This window comes from Brachyistius frenatus, unplaced genomic scaffold (genome assembly GCF_029030835.1).
Source record: "Brachyistius frenatus isolate BFR_SWC_R1_liver_20210118 unplaced genomic scaffold, ASM2903083v1 Contig_59, whole genome shotgun sequence".
Taxonomy (NCBI): domain Eukaryota; kingdom Metazoa; phylum Chordata; class Actinopteri; family Embiotocidae; genus Brachyistius; species Brachyistius frenatus.
In genome coordinates, this window is record NW_027210658.1 from 2,005,233 (window position 1) to 2,027,492 (window position 22,260).

Consider the following 22,260-nt stretch of genomic DNA (forward strand, 5'->3'; position numbering starts at 1 on the left):
ATTCAATCAAATAATGAGCTGATGCATGTTTCAAAAAAAAATCTGTGGATTCAATGTCCATTTTAGTGGTGCATGATTCAACTTATACTAAAGTACATGTTGCTGCTGCTCTGGTTGGTTTATTCATTTTATGTCCGTACCCTGAACACAGAGATGTATCAAAGAGAAGTCGGCGGTGTTTCTGGATCATGTTTCTATCTGGTTTCTTCTTTGTAAAGTTTTAACAGCATTTGTGGACGCAGAGATGAACTGTGTTCACAGACGATGGTTTTCAGAAGTGTTCCTGAGCCCATGCAGTGATTTCCACTCCAGAATAGTGTCTGTTTTTAATACAGTGCTGCCTGAGGGTCCGAAGATCACCACCATCCAATATTGGTTTCCAGCCTTGTCCCTTGTGTTCAGAGATTTCTCCAGATTCTCTGAATCTTTTAATGAAATTATGAACCGTAGACAATGAAATCCACAAATTCTTTGTAGTTTTACGTTGAGGAATATTATTCTTAGATTGTTGCACTATTTTCCCACACAGTCTTTCACAGAGTGGTGAACCTCTCCCCGTCTTCACTGCTAAGACTCTGCCTCTCTGAAATCATCTTTTTATACTCAATCATGTTACTGATCTATTACCATGATAACATAATTAGTTGTCAGATGTTCCACCAGGTGGGTTTTTTTCAGTCTTTTTTTGACCCTGTCCCAACTTTTTAGAGATGTGTTGCTGCCATTAAATTCAAAATGAGCAGATATTTCTGAAAAACAATCAAATTTCTCAATTTCAATATCTGATATGTTCGCTTTGGTCTATTTTGAATTCAATATGTGTTTGTTATTTCCAAATCCTTGCATTCTGTTTTTATTTACATCTTGCTCAGCGTCCCAACTTTTTTTTAAAAACAGGGTTGTGTATTGAGGAGCTGAGTGTGTCATTCACTCCCTCTGATTTTAGAGCAAAGTCCACTGAAACCTGATCAGTGTAATTTTTAAACTTGGAGCTGTGACATGAAGCCCCTAGTGATTTGTCATCTAATTTCAGCGGCTTTAGGTCAGTCATCGTAACCTCCCCGAGGATAATGGGCCTTCTTTGCCCACTCAGACGCCGACCTGTGACGTTCAGGAGAAAATTCTTCAACAAAGGCTAAGGAAAGACTTTCACGCTGGTTTCAAATTCCAGAGCAGAAATCTGATTCTGCATTACAGCATGACTTTATTCTTCAAATCCTGAGTTTTGCCAGAGGAAACATTTACTGTGTGTGTTTTTTTTTTAATTGAAGGTAAGAAGAAGTTTGGATGTAGTTTGAAACCTGAGGAGGACGTAGCCACAGGTCAACATTGTACATTATTCTCGTAAGAACATCTGAAGTCGGTGAACAACTGACTAACTGAACTGAATAAATCCCATTTGTCCCAATTTCATTTCATATCACCTTTGGTACAAAACAGCAGAAATTGATGCAAATAACCAAGATGGCAGACATTTTAGCAACTGAACCCCAACATATCCTCTGGTTATATTGCACTGAAAGATTACTTGGTGTCTTAACACTAATGTAATTCCACATGGTTACATTATAATCCTACTTTTATTGCAGAACATTTTTACAATAATAATCTGCTATGGTAAATTACAGCAGTGACAGGGTAAAGTGACATGTTAATGGTGGTGACCACAGTTGCCTGTAGAGGGCAGTAGTTGGCTTTATTAATTTTAGTGAACATATACAGACTGACCACATAGCGCTTAAATGACCAGATAAAAGGACAAAAGTGCTGTCCAAAATTATTCAGTTAGGTTTAGGAAAAGATCCTAGTTTGGGTTACAATAAGCATGTACATTACACAAGTTTGATTATTTTACATAAGTACAGTACTTAAAACAAAGCCATGTTGAACGTCGTCACTTGATTTCCTCTTTCACATTGGGTGGTCCCAGAACCAAAAGGCACCTTAAGGACACCAGTGGACTTTGACAAAACTGTGGTTAAAAAAAAAAAAAGAAAAAAAAAAGTAATAAACAATAAAACTTGAAAGTAACCTTCAAGTAGTAAAACTGCATTTGTTGCAAGACTTCCTACCTGGGAGTCCCTCTCCCCCCCAAAAATCCCTAGAATTTAAAATAATCCTTTTATCTGTAATCTTTTGGTATATTGTTAGCAAAGAACACACACACACACACACACACACACACACACACACACACACACACACACACACACACACACACACACACACACACACACACACACACACACACACAATATAACAAATAGCTTCACTTAAACAAAAGAACGACACACAAATGATTTCTAATTCAACAAATGCACAACAAAGCTGGTTCAACCAATCAAATGGAAAAACTGAAGACAACTGAAAGAATCACTAACTTAAACTAAACAGTCAGAACAAAAACAGGGGAACAAAATAGTAACACAAAACCAGAACAGAACCAAACAGCAGCAAGTGCACCTATAAAATAAAAAGACAAAGGTAATTGGACTCTGCCCTCCATGCTGCCAACTAAAATACATAGTAAGATCCCATCTCTCCATCTCTGGTATGGAGCTGAACAAACAGGGAAATCAAGATGGCCAACTCACTGGGGTTTCCCAACACGAGAGTTGAGGTAAAGCTGTCACACTCAGGACTCAGTGAATGACAGCAGGTGTTTTTATACTCTGTGGCTGTGATTGGCAGGTGGAGGGAGGAGTCAGGCCTTAAGCTGCACCTGACTGCTCACCTGAATGAGGAGAAGCATTTAACACCACTACATACACAATATTTTTACACTCATGGCTTTCAAAGTGAGCAGCGACAGAAATGATGACTTCATGCTAAAGTATCATCTGTTTAGTATTTTTATGATGCAACAGTTTGAGCTGCACATGTACGAACCACAGACTGGATAGAAAAGTGTTCGTAGCTTCAGGGTCTGAAAAATGAGGCCGATACAGAAGTGCCTTAAGCTGCAATACCAGCGAGTGCCACTAGAAGTCGGCTCCAAAAAGCCTCCGGCTCCATAGACTCCCATTCAACTTCTCTCATCAAATCCAAAGTGAATAAAATGTGTCCATCAGTTATCTCGGTGTTGTTAGCTAAAGTCACTCCTTCTTATTAGTTTTCTGGAGGTCCATCTGAAAATAATCCCTCATTCATTAGAAAAGAAGATTCAAAAAGACCTGTTTTTGGGGGCGTGTCTGTTTGATTGACAGGCCTGTGGTGCAGTCAGGTTACAGCTGTCGGTGGGCAGGACGTAGTATCGTCAGGTTTCCGATCAGATCGGTCATATCCACCGCTGGCTCCTCCCCCAGCTCGTCCAAATATGGTCACTTCCGCTCCAAACTAGCAAGATGGTGACGGACAGAATCTGAACTGGAGGCTTCATAACGTTCACAAACCAACAGGTGACGGTTAGAAAATAATTTTTGTTAATTTTGCAAATAAAACATGATTCCAATGAGTTTAATGTAAACCTAAAAAAAACTGTGACAGAAATAATGTTTTCAGTATAATTACAGTATGTTGAGAAAAATGCTGAAATATCGCTGAGGTTGTGAAAACCTTCGTAAATGCATTTTAACACTATGAATCATGATGCCAATAACAACTACAAATCTGACAACAGATTCATTTAAAAAAATAAAAAAATAAAAAAAATAAAAAATTTGTATGTGCCGTGTGATTTTTAGCAGTTAACAGGTGCGGAAGGAGGGAGGTCAGAAAGTGACTGAATTACTGTTTCCTGTTCAGAAACTTTGGGATCGACTTCCTCCCAATAACTAAATCTGGCCTTCTGGATCATTTTAAAAGGCCTCCAGAAGTGTTTTCACTGATTGTTATTGCATCACTCTCCATCCTACCCCTCTGTTCTCTCTCTGCACAGTCAGCAGTACATGATTGGATGCTTGATGCAGACTGACAGCTTGTTTCTCACCATGCTTTTGTGTTTCGATGCCTGTTCACCAGAGCCTGTCTGCACAATGGCTTTTACCAGTGTCCCTGCTGTTACTGCGCTGCGGTGGAGAAATGATCTGTGAGGGGGCAGGGCTCTTCCACAGTTTAGGTCTGATGTGTGTCAGAAATAACAGATGATGATCTTTACAGATTAAATAACAAATTAATACAACTTTGCTGAAGCAAGCAGCTGATTTATAACAACGTAGTTCAGTTTGCAAGTAAATCTCTTCTACTTTCTGCACAATTCAGCTGCACTTGACAGAATGAGGATATTTTCTCTATTGGATTTTATTTATATTGATCACACAGAGGATGTCAGTTTAGTAGGTAGTCCTTCAAAATGCTAGGATGCAGTTGTGTTCCCACTGCTTAGAGAATATGACCATATGTGTCCCAGAACACCTCTAAATGTGGTCTGAGCAGATCAGGAGCTCAATGCATCTTGGGTGTGTTAATACCTGAACTTTAAGCTGCCCACTTGTGATCGGATCACCGGGATGGACGTGAACTGGGCCTTCATTAAAGGTGATTATACACAAATTAACACAAAATTATGAATGTTAAATTACAGTTCTGTCAATAAACCCGACACATTGGACCTTTGAATAATATCATTACAAAGATTTCACCCCTCTGCATTATTAATAAAAATCACATTTATGTTTCAGGGTGGATTTGAGCTACAACATAGTAGGATTGAAGTACCTCAGCAGAACCAGCAGGTGTCAGCAGAGTGTTGTTCCGCTGCCTCCCTCCGCTGTTAGAGGCAGCGGAGGGAGGAGGGGTGGTGGAGTTCATTAGTAAGGACCACCACTAGTTTAACTAGGGGAGGAATGAGAAGAGTTGTATGATGTGTATGAATGATGACATGAAGATGAGGAAGGATGGAGGCGTCGTCTGACTAAGCCGCTCTCGGACATATTTACTTTAAGAAAAAGGAGACTCATTATGATCCTGGATTTAATGTTGCTGTTATCAATGAGTTTGTCCATAAATTCTGTAACTTTAAGGAGATTATTTGTGCACATTTATTGTGCTTGGATTCACTCTTTCACTCTATAAATTTGAATGGCTCTTAGATATTAACATTTAATGGTGAAACTACAGTTTGGTTATTGGTTTCTGTCACCATGGTGGTGCCTGGGATTCTTAATCAATTTGAATAATTAAATGAATACTCATAATTATATCTGATAAATACTGATAATATGCTAATAACCAAATCTTCTCCAGACCATTTTGTGTAGATATTAGCCAGTGCATACATCCCATAAGTACGTTTTGGAGACACCTGACCATCAACGTTGTTCAGATCCTTCTACTTTCCCATTTTTCTTGCTTCCAACATTAACTTCAAGGACCGTTTCATACATCCCACCGCCTGAGAGATGCTAATAAGATAATTAATTATTATCAATTAATGGTATTCGGATCACTTGTGAGTGTTTCTAATGTTGTGGCTGACAGGTCTATATCCAGGCAATTTAGAGCAATGTTCAGATGGACCTCGTGAGCTCGTGGTTACAACACGGGAAGTCGTGTTCACCGTATGTTTGACGTTCAAGTCGTAAAAACCTCACTGCTCGGAAACGGCAATGTGGACGCCGTCTAGAAGCCACAGAGGGAAAAGATGAGGCTGTTGTTGAAAAATATTATCTAAGTTATGAAGACAAACTCTATATGACTAAAATTACAATATATTAGTTTAACATCCAACCAAACATGAACTTCCACGACCTCTGACCTTTCTGCAAACGTCAGCAAACATGTCACAAATTGGTATATCGGCTTATACATTTTTTTGGTTCTGGCGTTGTGAATATCACAAGAGGGACTCTTCTTGTTCACATGTTTCACTCATACTAAATATTATAAAATATCAAATAGAATTATTCAAGATAAAAAAAATGGTGATATTCTGTGCGTGTACGGATGTTTAAGGACAATTGAAACAATAAAAACATGAATTAGCATGACATTAGTAGGAAATGCACCCAAACAGCATTTTTTAATCCCTAATTACTTTCCAGTTAAAATACAATCACAAACACAAATAAACAATACAATGAAAGCATGTTTTCCAACTTATTCCTGGTGGTATGGAGCCATGCAGATATTTTTGGTACAGTAGCATGTCATGTTATTACATCACACGTCCTCTTTCACAGGCATATATTATCCGTCCGCCAGAGGTTCCCTGTTGATGAGGGCTTCAACCGGGGCAACAAATCTCCCCCCCCTCCCTCCCACAACCCCATCCCCATCCCCCAGGTCAGTCTCAGTTCAGATCCCAGTCTTTTCCTTCCTCTTACAATCCAACCAAACTACTCAGAGTCCTCGGCTTAGCACAGACAGGGATTTGTTTGACTATTTATATCATGTTTCCTTTTTGGGCTTTTCAAAGAAATGTGTGTGAATGTTTGTTCATGTATTGCAGACAGAGCACAGACATCCTGTTACAATAAGTCCTGCAGCCAGCGGGGATGAACGCAGTCGGACTGAGTCACCTTAAAGCAGTAGCTGCATCTGTAAACAACACAAATTAAGGAGGGAATCCGCTGCTTTGTTGCCGCGCTGTGTTTTTAAGTAGTGGTAGCAAATCGGACGTGATTTGTTTATTTGGGGATTAGAAGTGCCCTGAGTGCTCTGTGAAATCTGGATTAAAGATGGATGTGCGTCACGCAGGAAGATTGTGTCTGATACATCATTCTTGGAAGTTTACGCCAGTGAAGCTCTGGAGCCCAACAGCAGTGTGGCGGTCCACAGAGTTCACGTTCAGATGTTCAAATCACAACTCACTGAAATAAAAATAAAAAGAGCTGATTTATGAAATGTGCTCTGAAAGATTCACATTCAGAATATTTTCTGAGGATGAGGTCATTCTGGAAGCTGATGGATCTGTAGGCGTGATTAACTTTCTTGTTTTGTTGTTTTCAAAGAGGGAAACTGTCTGATTTTCTGTTATAAATGTTTTGATTTTATATCAATATATATTATTGAAAACAAAATAAACACATTTAGTCTTGATTGTTATGAAGCCAATGTGCACTATTGGTTACTGGAAAGATTATAAATTAGTTAAATAATGGATTTTAAAAAAGCAGGTTGTCATTTTGCAGATTTCCCTTTCCTGCAATCAGCGATACAAGAAGTCGAGCTCCACTTTCACGCACGGCCCAGTGCTGTGATTGGTTGTTTTACTGTCAGTTCACTGATCCCTTACCTATTCCCAACCCTAACTTTAAGTCCAGCTCCACCCGTCTTTCAGTATCCGTACTAACATACTATTTAGTATGGCAGAAAAAGATTTAGTATGTCCCAGTACATAGTATGTTAAATATAGGATGCTAAAAGTACCAGGATGTTCTACTACATCCGGTCCTATTCTGCAGTGTGCAGGTCAGCATGATACTCTGGATGTTCTGACCCACAATCCTCTGCAGCGGAAGATACGTCACATCGACTGAGCCACCGGGACAGTTGTTGGCGCTAAAGCTCCGCCCACAAAAGGAAGAAGAAGGAGAAGAAGAAGAAGAAGAAGAAGAGACATTAATAGGAAGCATACTCGTTCCAAATCACATCCTTTTTGTTTTTACTACAAACGTCGCGCTACGGATCGTGACGGATCTGACCAAGAAGGTCAAAGGTCAAGGCGCATTTTTATGATGAAGTAGTATGTCCCAGTTGTACACATACTGCATGTAACAGTACATACTTTGTAAGGCTTGCTGCTGCACGTACTGAAAGTAAAATAAATAGTATGCGATTCGAAACTAGTGAACACAACAGGGTGTTGAATCGGCAGCGTTTCTTTTGGACGGGTTAGCAAACCGTTGTTAATGCTAGTGTTGACAATGCGATGAAGGTCTATAAAGGTAGCATATAACAATAATAATAATATTAATAATAATAACATATTGAAGACGTTATAGTACGGTTTTTTTTGGGGTGCAGTGTATGAATCTGGTCAACAGCTTATGAAAACACATACAAAGAAAAGTTTGTATCCAAAATGATCAAACTTTTCCTTTAAAAAGTGGGTAATTTTTGAGATAGAACCATCTGTTAAAATACTAACTGGTGGGATAAAGTTGTGATGGGTGGATGGATGGATGAATTCACACATCTCAACACAACCAGTAGAGGAAGTGTTGTGGCTCACCACTTATCCCCATGATTACATGTTAAACAGCCTGAAGGTGCAGTCAGAGACGGTACTGAAATAACACTCAAAGCAAAAAAACAGCCATTAAACCATGTTGGTGTGTAAATAATGTTCACTGAAGGCAGTGCAGGTTGGTGACATCACCCGTAAAACTTTTCATGTTTTAACATCTTTACAAAGAAAAATTAAAAAAAGAAAGATACCTTCAAATCTTAGCATGCATCAAACTGTTTTTGGTATGAGCCCTGCTCTGCCAAATTAATGTATAATGGCACATGGATCTAATACTATATTTAATGTAAATAAAAAGGTATTAAATTAAAGAAATTAGGAAGTTTGAAAAGATACAAAACGAATAAAGACTTCGTTGACAGTGATGTGTGGAGCATTAAATCCTCATCCAGTAGCAACATCCTGTTAAGTCCCAGTTCAATGGACTGCTTCAGCCAAGCATTCACTGTCACTTTAATGGAAATGTTGTCACTGTAGTCGGAGTGCTGTTGAGGAAAGAGAGGCTGGTATTTAGCTCACTTACTGCCTCATTAGACATCTGCTCCAAACACATTTATAATGTGACTCCGTCACTTCCAGAGCTGCAGAGCCAAATGAGCTGCTCTCATTGTGTTATAGAGAGCTTCACAGTAAAATGTGTTATTGAGGGGAGCCTGGTGGAACAGATCTCAGAGTCCAACTTCAGATTAGACAGAAAAGTTCTTCAGCTGTACAGAAATGTCTTCCTCTTGATGACAAACACGAGCCAGACTCATCAAAATTACAGAGCAAATTCCAGAAAATCATCACAAAAATACAAATCAAAGCTGGTCTCCAACTACCGATGTGTGAATGTTGGGGTCTGGTTTGCCAAGATAAACATCTGGAGTGCTGATTCTCCAGTTGGTGCCATTGAATCAGTGCAGAGGAAGAGGATACAACAACAACATAATGCAGCTGAGGGAGCGGCTGGCGACGCTGATGGTGAAACACAACGTAAAAAACATGAAGGAAAGAGGCCGCCTCGTTTAGTGTTAATGTGAGGAAGGATACAGCTCCACACAAATCTGATGTTTCATCAATTACGCACTAAGTCAGCTTCCATTGCACTTTGCTGCAGTTTGCTTTTATAAATTAACCAACTTTTTTTGTATTATTTTTCAGAGCTCAGGTTTGGTTGGTGTGGTGTAGCCGACTGTCAGTTTCTAATGATTGACGAAGGAGCGGACCGACACCACCGGCCAAGCTGTAACAAACTGTCCAATCCGGAGAGACTCCATTATAGTGAATAGATGAAATAAAGTGTTGTGATGAGATAATGAACACATAGAAGCGCAAAGTCATGTGAGAGTCTTTGATGATTAGACCCCATCATGATGTCATCAGAGGACAAAACCCAACAATTCATCAATTCCCACAAGAAAAAAATCTTGAACAGGAAGAAACCTCCATCAGAACCAGGCTCAGAGGTGGGCGGCCATCTGCATCGACCGGTTGGGGTGAGAGGAGAGCAGAGAGAGAAAAGAACAGTACAGAGACACAACGATGAACACTGGGTGGGTTGTTGGTGGCCGTTACTGCAAATCTGGATGATATAAGAAGTGGATTCTGATGAGCTCGACCCGGACAATGAAGACTGGAGGTGGAAGGGGTGGAGGAGGATCACCCAGACCTGACAGCTGATGCAGAAGAGTGGAGAACAATTTAGCAATAGAACGATTGGCTGATTGAGATCGTGGAGAAGTTTGATAGGTTGACTTGAACGTGGTCAGGTGATTAGAAGAAGCAGAAAGAAAAAAACAGAGGAAGAATGAAACATAAAAATGGTCTTGCTGGTTGAACTTGTGCTTTTAGATCTATTTCTGGGAGGTTCAGGCTCGTAATCACCAAGTTAGCGATGCTATGAGTTGGCCTCAACAGGCTGATCATCTTAAATTGGCTTGTAAAAGGTATGTAATATTATAAAAGCCTCTTCCCCTAGTGATATAAGAACCACTGCCAGTGTAGGAATCAGATCAATGACATAAAAACAAAAACTCACATCTTATAGACACCAAACATGTGTGACCTGGGGGATACTGATCCCAGCAGATGTGCTCGCCTCAACAGCCTCAGCTGAGAGTATTCTGGTTCGGAGGCGTCAAAATCGGCATCTCAGGTAAAACATTGGAAATGTGAACTTTTTTTGTGCCATTTAATCATTAATTAAATGTCAACCTGAACAACAAACACTATTAATAAATGAATTGCATTGGGATTTTTCAAGTGTGCATAATTTACATTCCAGTCATTAATTAAATGAGCTCAGCTGTCATGCATTAACTGCCTTAATCTTTCCTGCATAAATTAATAAACCAGATGAGTAGATGAAAATACTTTTGCATTGTTTCCTCTTTATGTGTAATTTAATTTCAATTAATTTTTAGTAAATCGAGTGCCTTTTATATTAAATACTAAGATTAACTACAGCGTCATGTCGCATGCCAACTGCCTGGTTCACATCTACTTCAAGAGACATAACTCAACTTCATTTATTTAAATAATTAACTGAATCGAAAGGTTGCATTAAAAAAAAATCTGGTTTTAATCATTTATATAAGAGGGATTAAATAGGACATCCACCACACCTGGCTCTGCACACTGAAGCCACAAAAGTTTTCCTTTGTTGGCTTCGCTGCACGACCGCATGACACCAAAAATGCACCGCACAAACATGTCTTTACCAACATGGTAGCCAATATCAGTACCCAACATTATTCCATAGTAATACTGACAATGTTGGGTCTGCTTACACAAGTGAATGCCATAAAAACAACAGCGCTTTGTTCCATGGCAATGAGACGTTGCATGAGTCTCAGGTTTGCCTTCAGTACTTATGAACCAAACTATGTTGAAACAGCAAAATCACAGGAGTGTCATTCTCTCACTGACTCAAGCAAGCTCAAAATGACAGAAATCTGATATGTATTTATTCTGTAAAAGGGATGTATGTGATTATTTATTCCATGTCGTAATATATTGATTAATATTAAGAGTTATTTGTTGTTATTAATTGGCCTTTGAGCCCAGTCAGCGATCTTTGATCCAGCGTCTGTTACGCAGTCGCCTCTGTTGACATTAGGCGGATTTCTAAAGTCCAAAGTGTTACCACGGTTACCAAGGATTGTGGTGGCAAACTTTCAGGCTTCAAGAGAGTCTGTTTTAAATTTGTGTACGTCTGACAGTACAGTTCTGTGCATCCAGCCACGTGAGGTTGTTGGAACATGATTGCGTACATATCAGATGGTGACGCAGGAGAAGTTCTACAACTGATCCAGTCCAGCAGGGACGTGAGTTATTCACACCAGGAAGTCTGTGATACTCCTCAGCCATCTGGCACACGCAGACTGGAAACAACTGTACGTCTCTCCAAAGCTCAGTTGTTTTTTTTGCAGTTTTTTTTTTTTACTTCAGTGCAACACTTTACGCTAAAACACACACTCAACAGTACGCACACCAGTAGATCAGGTTAAACAAGATGTAGGCGCCGGGGAAGATCATGCGAGAGTACGTGTCGATGGCGTGGGTGTTCTGGATGATCCGGAAGCTGCGGATGCCCTTCTTCTTGTTCCCTGTGGACTCGTTGTCCAGGGAGAGATGCACCACCATCCGCTCCTGCTTTTCTGATGCGTCCTCGGGTGCCATGGAGGCTCTGGTGTACCCCGCCAGGCTGTTGGTATCCGCTTCGCTGTACGTCCCATCCATCATCATGGTCTTGGTGTGAGACATGCCGCAGGTGCAGGGCAGTGTCTGGTTCTGGGTTGAAAACCGGGAAGGAACCAAAGTTATGTAAAAACTTTTTAAAAACATGTGATCCTGTATTTTAATTTTAGAAAAGCTTTCCGTACCTGTTCCCTGGCTTTTTCTCGGAGCTTGCGGTCTTTACCGTCCCTCACCGTTGTCAGGTAGTTGACGGCAGCGTATTCAAGCACGGACAGAAAGACAAAGACGAAACTGACCCAGAGGTAAATATCCACAGCTTTGATGTAGGAGACCCTCGGCATGGAGGCGTTGACTCCGGTGATGATGGTGGACATGGTGAGTACCGTAGTTATACCTGCAACACAGACAACATACAACCGTGTGTTGGCAAAGCTGTGAATGAATGCTGTTTAGGAAATATGACAGAGGGTCACATCATTTCATCTCTGTGTACAATCCTGTTTTAGCAGTTTCTAATTCCCTCCCTTTGTCGTTGTTGCAAAATCCAAAGACTGTATTTAAAGATGTACTGCTAGCTAATTTGCTAAATTGAACAAATTAACAACTGGATGTGCCAGAATTCTCTTCAATTAAACAAGGATAAAACAGAAGTAAATGTTTTTGGTGCCAAGGAAGAACGATTGAAAGTGAGCGCTCAGCTTTAATCGCTGATGCTAAAAAACACAAACCAAGCCAGAAATCTAGGTGTAGTTATGGATTCAGACCTCAATCTGAACAGCCACATTAAGACAATTACAAAATCAGCCTACTATCACCTGACGAATATATCAAGGATTAGAGGATTTACTGTATGTCACAACAGGATTTGGAAAAACTTGTCCATACATTCATCTTCAGTAGACTCGACTACTGTAACGGTGTGTTCACAGGTCTCTCTAAAAAGTCAGTTAGACAGCTGCAGCTGATTCAGAATGCTGCAGCTTGAGTCCTCACTAAGACTAAGAAAGTGGATCACATAACTCCAGTTCTGAGGTCTTTACACCGGCTTCCTGTCCAACAAAGAATTGACCTTAGAATCCTACTGTTGGTTTATAAATCACTGAATGGTTTAGGGGAAAAAATACATTTGCTACTTTATGAACCAACCCAACCCAATCCCAATTTTAGGAAAAACGGACAGCCATATAACTGGGCGATGAAGCTTTGAAGAATAAACAAGGCTCTTTTCTTGGTCTTCAAAATGAAGACCAGAGAATTTCAAATTTGTCATCATTACATTTGAGGACATTTTGAGAAATCCAGCAATTTAAATTTAAAGCAATTGGTAATTTGGTTCAGGCTGCTATGAGTGGTGAACTGTAAGGAGACATTTAATTGGGTTTTGCCAGCTTATCAATGCTACTGTGCATTAAGTTTGCTAATGACTGAAATGGGAAACAGTAATTAACCAACAATTAACACTCGAGGAAGACCATGAAAATAATAGGACACGGAGAACATCAAAGTGCTGAACTATTTCTTAACAGTTTGGTTCCTTCCTGGATTCTCCACTAAAAACTGGTTTGTACTCCCAGGTCACTGGGATGTGCTTTGGAAACATGTTAAATTTAAACCACCATAACAGTCACTGTGCTTTAAATTCTTTTACCTAACGAGACTCTGGCCGGGACGGCCCGGCGGTCGATCCAGAAAGACACCCAGGACAACATGACCATCAGTGTGGCAGGGAAGTAGGTCTGCAGCAGGAAGAAGAAGATGTGGCGCCGCAGAGTGAAGTTGATGTACAGACGGTTGTACCAGCCTGGAGGAAAAGAAGCAGTCAAATACAGTGGTTATCTGCAAATTATTTTATCTGTTATTTGAAGTTATTATTAATGGTGACAAAGGAAGAAAACCAAAGACATAAGAGCATTTCTCAGGTCTCTGCATTATGGTGGTAGTCAAGACCACTTCAGTCTGAGACAAATATGTCCATGTTAAAATAAATGGGGGTCAAAGTCTAGATAACATGATTTAAAGTTTGCACCAGAAGGCGGTGCAGGTTCTGGTCCAGGTTCTGGTCCAGGTTCTGGTCCAGGTTCTGGTCCTCTGGTCATCTCACGCCTAGACTACTGTACCTCCCTCATGGCAGGTCTACCTGTTAGTGCCATTCGTCCTCTCCAGCTCATCCAGAATGCAGCAGCTCGACTGGTCTTTAACCTCCCGAAATTCACTCACACTACTCCGCTCCTCCTTCTCTCCTCCTCCACTCCTCCTCCGCTCCCTTCACTGGTTATCAGTAGCTGCCCGCATCCGTTTCAAAACATTGGTACTTGCGTACTGTGCTGTGAACAGATCGGGTCCAGTCTACATCCAGGACATGGTCCAACCTTACATCCCAGCCCTCTCCCTCCACTCTGCTTCTACCAATCAGCTTGTTGCTCCTCACTGAGCTAAACATTCTACAAAATCATGACTGTTTGCTGTCCTGGCTCCTAAATGGTGGAATGAGCTCCCCAACGACATCAGGACAGCAGAAACTCTGTACATCTTCTGCCGCAAACTAAAAACACACCTTTTCAGACTTACTGATAGAACTTTGTAGTTTGGCTTTCTTGAAGAAATTGTATTTTCTTGATTCTTGTTGTTCTGGGTTTTGTACCCTCATGGTTGAAATGCACTTATTGTAAGTCGCTTTGGATAAAGGCGTCAGCTAAATGAAATGTAATGTAATGGAACATGAATATAAATTAACATTCCTTCAGCCGTGTTCAGACCAGAAGCGAAGCAAATTATTTCCGCAAATTTGCGTCTGTGCGAGTTGAAAATATTTATACTTGAGAGGCTGTTGTAGCGCAAGGCGACAATTTGTTTCATGTTTGGTCTGAAGACAACATTAGCATAGTGTGATTGTGATTGGTCAGTGTGCAAATATTTTTCTTGGGCCTCATGTCTCAAATAACCAACCAACGCACATGATGAATAACAACCAAAATGAGCGATTCCCAGCATGCCCTCTTCCTAATCTGCATAACTTTTGAGAATAAAGCCTCCAAATTAAAACAGACTAAAAGATGCAATATAAATGATTTGTAATAAAACATGCAGTTTTGGGAAATTCAATAACGATAAATAACATGGGCTATAACTTAAAACATGAGTGGAGACTCTGGGACGGTGGTAAATATAAGACATCTATCACCCTATAGGTTAGGGTTTATATCAAACTTTCTGATTTTAACTGTAAAGACTATCATGATCTACCCAGAGATCCAGCATGGGTTAGGCTTAGAGGTTTAGGGTTCAGGGTTAGGGTTACAGGGTCAGGGTTTGAGTCAGGATTAGGGTTAGGGTTAAGGGTTAGGGTTAGAGGATTAGGGGTCAGGGTTAAAGGTTTAGGGGTCAGGTTTAGAGTCAGGGTTAGGATTAGGGTTAAGGGTCAGGGTTAGATGATTAGGGGTCAAGTTTAAAGGTTTAGGGGTCAGGGTTAGAGTCAGGGTTAGGATTAGAGTTAAGGGTCAGGGTTAGAGGATTAGGGGTCAGGTTTAGAGTCAGGGTTAGGATTAGATTTAAGGGTTAGGGTTAGAGAAAATATACCATGTAATGATAATGTCAATTGAAATATTAATGGTAATAAATGTATATTTTGACACTTGGACGCTCAACAATACAGGGCCTTATTTTACTGGAGGTAACATACAGGAATTGCATTATGATTCTTCTATTTTGAGTTTATTGCTGCATTTAAATGGACCTTGTGAGCTCGTGGTTACAACACTTTAAGTCGTGCACACCGTATGCTCGGTGTTCAAGTGGTTGAGTCATGAAACCCCCCTTGCTTGGCAACTGCAACATGGACACCTTCTAGAAGCCACCGAGGCTAACAGTTTATCAAGCTAACAGGAAATACAAAGACAAAGAGGGAAAAGATGAGGCCGTCGGGAAGATCAACATTTTCTTCAGACGTAGAATATTATCTAAGTTATGAAGACAAACTCTACGGGACTGAAATTACAACAAATTATCTCAAAATCCAACCAAACATGAACTTCCATGACCTCTGACCTTTCTGTAAACATCAGCAAACACGTCACAACTCATGAACTGGAGGCTGACAGAACATTGAGTTGTGATGTGGTGAACACCACCAGAGGGCGTCGTCCATACGGACTCTTCTCTACATGGTGAATACGAACACATCTGAGAGCAGCATATTATTCAAATTAATCAATTACTCCATGTTAATCTCCACCCAGTAAACCTGGGACCTCTTTGGCCCTTAAGAGCGGTTTAAACTTTTGCCCAGTGAGCCGTTTGGCCTCACACCAAACATCGATGTGAAAGTGCAGTCAGAGATTGCGGTGCGTCTCAACCTGTGCTGCTGTAGAAAGCCAGTCTGGACGTCGTGTGAAACTTCTGAATGAGGAACTGAGACAGAGAAATCCGGTCATCGGTGCTCAGAGACTCGTCACCGCTCTTCCAATACAACATCAGGTCCTCGTCCGTGTAAGCATCTGAAGGAAAGAAAGAATACAGGTGTATTGATTTCAGTGTGAGCAGTAGCAGCTGGATGTGGAGTAAAAAAATACTCCTTAAATAAACGCCGCATAATACAAGTGAACATATAATGTATACAAACATGCCTTATGGGTCGTTGCTGCATTTTAATAGAATAATGATTGGCCTATGTGTGAATATTTTCCTCACCCCAAACAACTAACACACATGACATATAGCAAATAAAAAGGAATAAGGTCTTTGGACAACCAAGTTCAAAATTCCCAGCATGCCTTCTTCCTTCAGAATGAAGCAACCAAATACTGTTTCTCTCATCTACTCATTCGTGTTTTTAGAGTTATTATGTCAGTCAATGAAAGTTAGTGCTTCCTGCAGATGTTTCAAATTAAAAGCCTTAGCCCTTTAAAAAAAAAAAAAAAGAGTAATGTCTAGAGGTTTGAGTGACAGGGGCATGCAGGAGTTTTTTTTTAATTTAAATAACAAACATCTGTGCAGAAAGTGTTAATTCACTGACGGTAGGTTAACCAAAAGAAAAACCAAAAGATTAAAGCTGTAACTGGAAATAATTATCAAATGATAACTGCCTTCATTTAGGAAGTGGCATGTCTGGTACTGTATGATGTTAGTCTTTGGAAATGTACATTATAAAACATTTGCAAGACAACAGGTAAACAGACAGAAATTTATGAGTTTGAATTAAATACAAATAAAAGCAAGACTCTTAAAATACCATAAGATGCACTTATGAATTATGGAAATTCAAAAGACCTGTTTTTATTTGTTGTTGTTTTTTTAAAGCCCAGTTTCAAAGCCTGTTTGTCTCTGCAACTTAGTAAATAAAAGATCTTAATTTCCACCAAGAAAAACATCCGTACCTGTAGTAACGTACTGTGTGGACGTGATAACATGACGGACTTACATCCACTGCTGCTCTGCAACAACCTACTTCTGATGAATCACAGTGAAGTTTGTTGTAGGCATCATGCTGCCAAAGTGCTTTGAGCCTTCAACAAACAGCAGCACATTACTTCCACTGTATTCTTGGCAGAGAAGTGGCATGTCAGTGTGAATGAACACTCACAGCTCTCCAGCTCCAGCGTGCACGTCTGCGAGTCCAGAGGGAAGCGGCTGAAGTCCATGTTGCAGGCAGCAGTAACTGTGACCCTGCAGAGTGAACAGCACAGCGTCAACCACACCAGCTTCCACACACGAGGCGCCAACAACTGCCACATCTCATTTGGTCGGCGTCCCTCACCTCAGGCTGTAGAGGACGTGGCCATCTGGGAAGACCCTCAGCATGATGTTGTCGGTGGTAGTGTCGTGGATGAAGGACCTCTTGGAGTGGACGAAGAACACGTCCGGCACCCAGATCTTCTTCACCAGACGCCCGTCGAAGGTCATGCTCTTGTTGGTGACACTGGGGAAGGCCAGGCGCTCATCCTTCCAGTAGTGCCTCAGATACAGGGTCATGGTGAAGTCCTGGGGGAGGGACAGAGGAGAGATCCTCTGGATTAAGTCTCTCTGTGAGGACTCTACTTGGTTGCTGCCTCCGGTTTATTAAACTCCTCTAGGATTATAGTGCTGCGGCTCGGGGCTGCTGGATTATTGGGACTGTTTATGAACGAACGTACACAGTCAACACGAGTAATGAACATATGTTAACTAAGAACGGCTTCCATCGGTGCCAAATTACCCGTGTCTTCCTGTTGCTATACAGGCTGCAGCGGATCATACCTCATCCTATTCACCTTACTGCATTACATAAGAGCAGATCAGTTCGGAATAATGGCTCAAACAACATATCGTACTCTTGGCACCCACCATGGAAGTCCTTCTGACGTTGCGTAAGACGAGTTCAGGGCATGCTGGGATCCCTCAGATGAGCAATAACGGTAATGTGTTTACTGCTGAGAGATGATTTCAACTGAAAAGACCTTAAAGTCTGCATCCTTGAATATTATTATGGTATTATGTGTATCATAGCTACCAAATTAAACCTATAAACTGACGCAAAATGTATTTTCACATCTCTGACATTATTGTGACAGAATTTGCAAAGGCAAGACAAAATGTATTTATATAGCACCTTTCATACCACCTGGCAACACAAAGTGATTTAGAAAATGCAGGAAAAGGCATAATCAATAAAAGCAAACGCAATCAATAAAAACAGGCAAAATTGCCCAAATCAGGCACCGTAGATAAAATGAGAAGCGTAATCGATAAAGGAAAACTAGCAGCCAGTAGCAACAATAAAACAGTGAAAGGAGTTTTCAGCTAAAAGTACTATTGAACAGTCTTTAATTTAGATTTAGTTTACCTCCAGAACATTGAGGGTTTACCTCCTCAAAAATGTTTTTCTAAAATATTTTTAGGTCACATTAGTCTTTTGACACATCAGATTAAATCAAAGTAATGTTTGATTTGAAGTCACGTGTGGAACACCTGCTGAAGCAACATCTTTACAGAGATAACATTTCTAATGTGTCTGTTTCATTAAGAGCGATGCATTCGACAGCACAATCAGAAAAAAAGTCAAATAAATTACGGCCACCAAATGGCCCAGAGGGGGAACAGAAAATAAATTTAAATGATAAAATTAAATTAACTATAACTTTTACAAAAACAAAACTCCTGAACTGAACTGTTTTACAGCTTCCTGACTGCTGCTGCGTCTGATGGAGTTTACGCTAACACAATACTGAGACCTCTGACTGTGGTTTCTACACTATTTTTATCCAAACAAAGGTTAGAAGGTTCAAAAGTTAGAAAAATATGTTTATGTATATGAGGCTCGTCTCAATAATGAAGGCACGTCTGTTATCGTGTTGGTCACTGGGAGTAAAGTTGCTTATTTAGTTGAGTTCATTACCAGATGTGATTTGGAGGAGAAATCTACAAGATTATACATTTACAGGCACAAAGGTGGTAAAAGGTCTGTGGAGCAGATGGGAAGGAGACGTGTGGATCCCAAATAAATTATATTTCAACAGGCAAATGGATTGAACATAATAATTATATTATTCTGGGTGGCACCCATTTGGATTGTTTTTTGTTTTATTTTGTCCTTCAATGACAATAAAAGAAATTGTGATTGTGAACAGGATCAAAGGACGAGTGTTTATTCTTCAAACTGAGCAGCTCTTATTGGCTCTACAGCACAAATTAGGTCACATCTGAGCATATAGCTTGGAGCCACTGTTGTTGTGCTGTGCAGCAAAACATTTCAGAGAAATGTAGAAATCAAACGCTTTGCATGTTGAGAGCAGAAATATTCCTCCGACGGTCGATGGGAATATTCAAACCTTCGTCTCACACTGAGGCATCTTTTTTTATTTATGTTCTGCAGTGGAATCTTTGAATGAGGTTGCAATGTTGCATCACCTTCGAATTTTTATATATCTTCAAAAATAAAACAGGACAGTAATAGGATTATCTATATTTATATTTAACTGACTCCTCATTATTAATTAAAATTATTAATTTTACAATCATTTCATTTCGTTTCATCTTACCTTCAGTTTGCTCACAATCACTGATAAAACAAGACTGTTTGTATTATATCATTAACTCTTTACATATTCTAAATGTTTTGCTTCACAGATATTAATTAATAATACTTTTAATGAAATGTTACTGCACTGGAATTTATATGAACAGAAAAAAGAGACCTGACATGAGGTCTAGCAGCAGGAGGGTCTACATCCCATTTTCATCTGGCTCATCATCACACTCTGCCGCTGTCCTCTCACTTTATCATTTCTTCTTATCTTCTGCTTCTCTCATGTCCTCATTTCTTCTCTCTGAGGTTCTACCCTTCTCTGTCCCTCCCACCCACCTTCTTTTATATTTCTGTCCATACTGTTTCCTGTCTCGTCTTGAGCATTGTCTTGCTGAAAAAGCTGGTATCACAACCTTTGAAATCTCTTTTAGTTTGCACGACAGGCTGCAGTCACATTACCCCGACCACAAGATCCACGTGGTGCATTACATAACATTACATTACATTACATTGTAGGAGCCTGTGGTTGACAGGTTACAATAAAACCAGGATCAAAAAAGAATTTAATCAACTGTCAACCATCAGTGAGGTCACCCGTTTGTTTGTGAACGTTATGAATCCTCCAGTTCAGATTCTGTCCGTCACCATCTTGCTAGTTCGGAGCGGTTTGGAGCAGGAAGTGACCATATTTGGATGAGCTGGGGGAGGAGCCAGCGGTGGATCTGACCGATCTGATTGGAAACCTGACGATACTACATCCCGCCCACCGATAGCTGTAACCTGACTGCGCCACAGGCCTGTCAATCAAACAGACATGCTCTCAAAAACAAGTCTTTTTTTTTAAGCCTCTTTTCTAACAAATGATGGATAATTTTCAGATGGACCAACAGAAGACGATTAAAACCGGTGAATTTAGCGAAGGAAGCTGAATGGGAGTCTACTAGAACCAGAGGTTTTTGGGGCCGGCCCCTAGTGGCCCTCACTGGTATTGCAACACAGTAACTTCCCTGTCAAGGCCCCTAAGTCACGCCCATTTTTAATATTACTGCCCCTAAACCAGCCTAACATGTCATGTGTATATTTAATCTTGCAGGCGCCAACGCTCCGAACAGACGCAGGACACACGAGGCAGCCATCATGTGAAGTTTAAAGTCATTCACCTCCGTCCTCAGTGACTGTATGACTCTTCTTCACTTAACTTTATGTTATGTTACATTTCAGTTCAACATAGTTGCTTTAAATGACAATAATAGTGATATTCTGTACTGATCTTTTTGTCCTTAGATGCCTGTGCTATAAATCAGGTTTAAACAATCCAGGATATCTTTCTGTTATCTGGCTTAACTAAACCTAACAGATGTAATCAGACGCTCAGCAACGTGACATGAGCTGGGGAGCAAATAAGAAATAAAAAAACCTATGTATGCAATAGGATTACGTTCATATCTTGAAGGACTAAGTGGCTACAACACGTACAAGGCTTCAGCTTCATTCAGTCTCTGTTGTCTTTGGACACAATGAAGTCAAATCTATTTCTCTCGTACAATAAAGCCGAAGGAGTTCACTGGTGTCTCCACAGAGACCCTCTCACCGTCTGCACACCGATTCTCCACGCCGATTCTCCACGCGATCTCCGAGATCCAAGAGAAATGATTGGTGATCTGCAGCATCAGTTACCACGGTTACCTCACCAACCGCAAACACTGCTTCGTGGTCCAGACCGCTGCTCCGATCTGAGCAAACACACTGATCCCTCTAACAAGTGTGTATCTAGTGTGTGTGTGTGTGTGTGTGTGTGTGTGTGTGTGTGTGTGTGTGTGTGTGTGTGTGTGTGTGTGTGTGTGTGTGTGTGTGTGTGTGTGTGTGTGTGTGTGTGTGTGTGTGTGTGACCAGAGACTGATATTTATCCTGTTCCTCTGTGCCATCGAGTTCCAACAGCTACTAGAAGACGTCACTGAGACACATCACACGCAGCATCAGCACCGACTCTCCCTTCATCTGCAGACACTGATGTCTCTACATTCTGAAATCTCTGCACTGTTCAGCACTTTATTCATAACAAACTGTACAATGAGGAACATTACATCATACCTGTTAAACATCAGGCAGACAAGAGCAGTTGGACTTCAATTACACTTTTGAAGATGATTGCACAAATTAACTTTATTCTCAAATCAGATGAACAAAAGGTTCCAGTTTTAGATTGTTTCAGTTATTAATAACTTGAGACACACTTTACCTGCTAACATGTGATTTTAGACGGAAGCTTTAGTATCCTGGACTATTCCCACTATAACAACACCTCTGTTTCTCTTCCTGTCTGAGTTGTAATCAGCTGTTTATTGGTGCTAAAAATAATTAGCCTTTAAAATAATCTAATTTTATACTCGTGAAACTTGAAAAAGTTTCTGTTTTTAATTTTTTTTAAAAACAATGAACTCTGAGCTGAGAG

General features: G+C 40.4%; 1 protein-coding gene across 1 annotated transcript in view; it reads right to left on the bottom strand.

Annotated features, from left to right (window-relative positions):
* Positions 1-6,223: 6,223 nt before the first annotated feature.
* LOC138625126 (gamma-aminobutyric acid receptor subunit rho-2-like) overlaps positions 6,224-22,260 on the bottom strand; it is a 28,211-nt gene continuing 12,174 nt past the window's right edge. Inside the window, exons 4-9 of the mRNA XM_069705846.1 lie at positions 17,562-17,785; positions 17,388-17,470; positions 16,162-16,302; positions 13,458-13,610; positions 11,995-12,203; positions 6,224-11,902 (exon numbers count right to left, since the gene is read on the bottom strand). Coding sequence (XP_069561947.1) covers positions 11,588-11,902; positions 11,995-12,203; positions 13,458-13,610; positions 16,162-16,302; positions 17,388-17,470; positions 17,562-17,785 — 1,125 coding nt within the window. The 3' untranslated portion in view covers positions 6,224-11,587. The remainder of the gene's footprint in view (positions 11,903-11,994; positions 12,204-13,457; positions 13,611-16,161; positions 16,303-17,387; positions 17,471-17,561; positions 17,786-22,260) is intronic.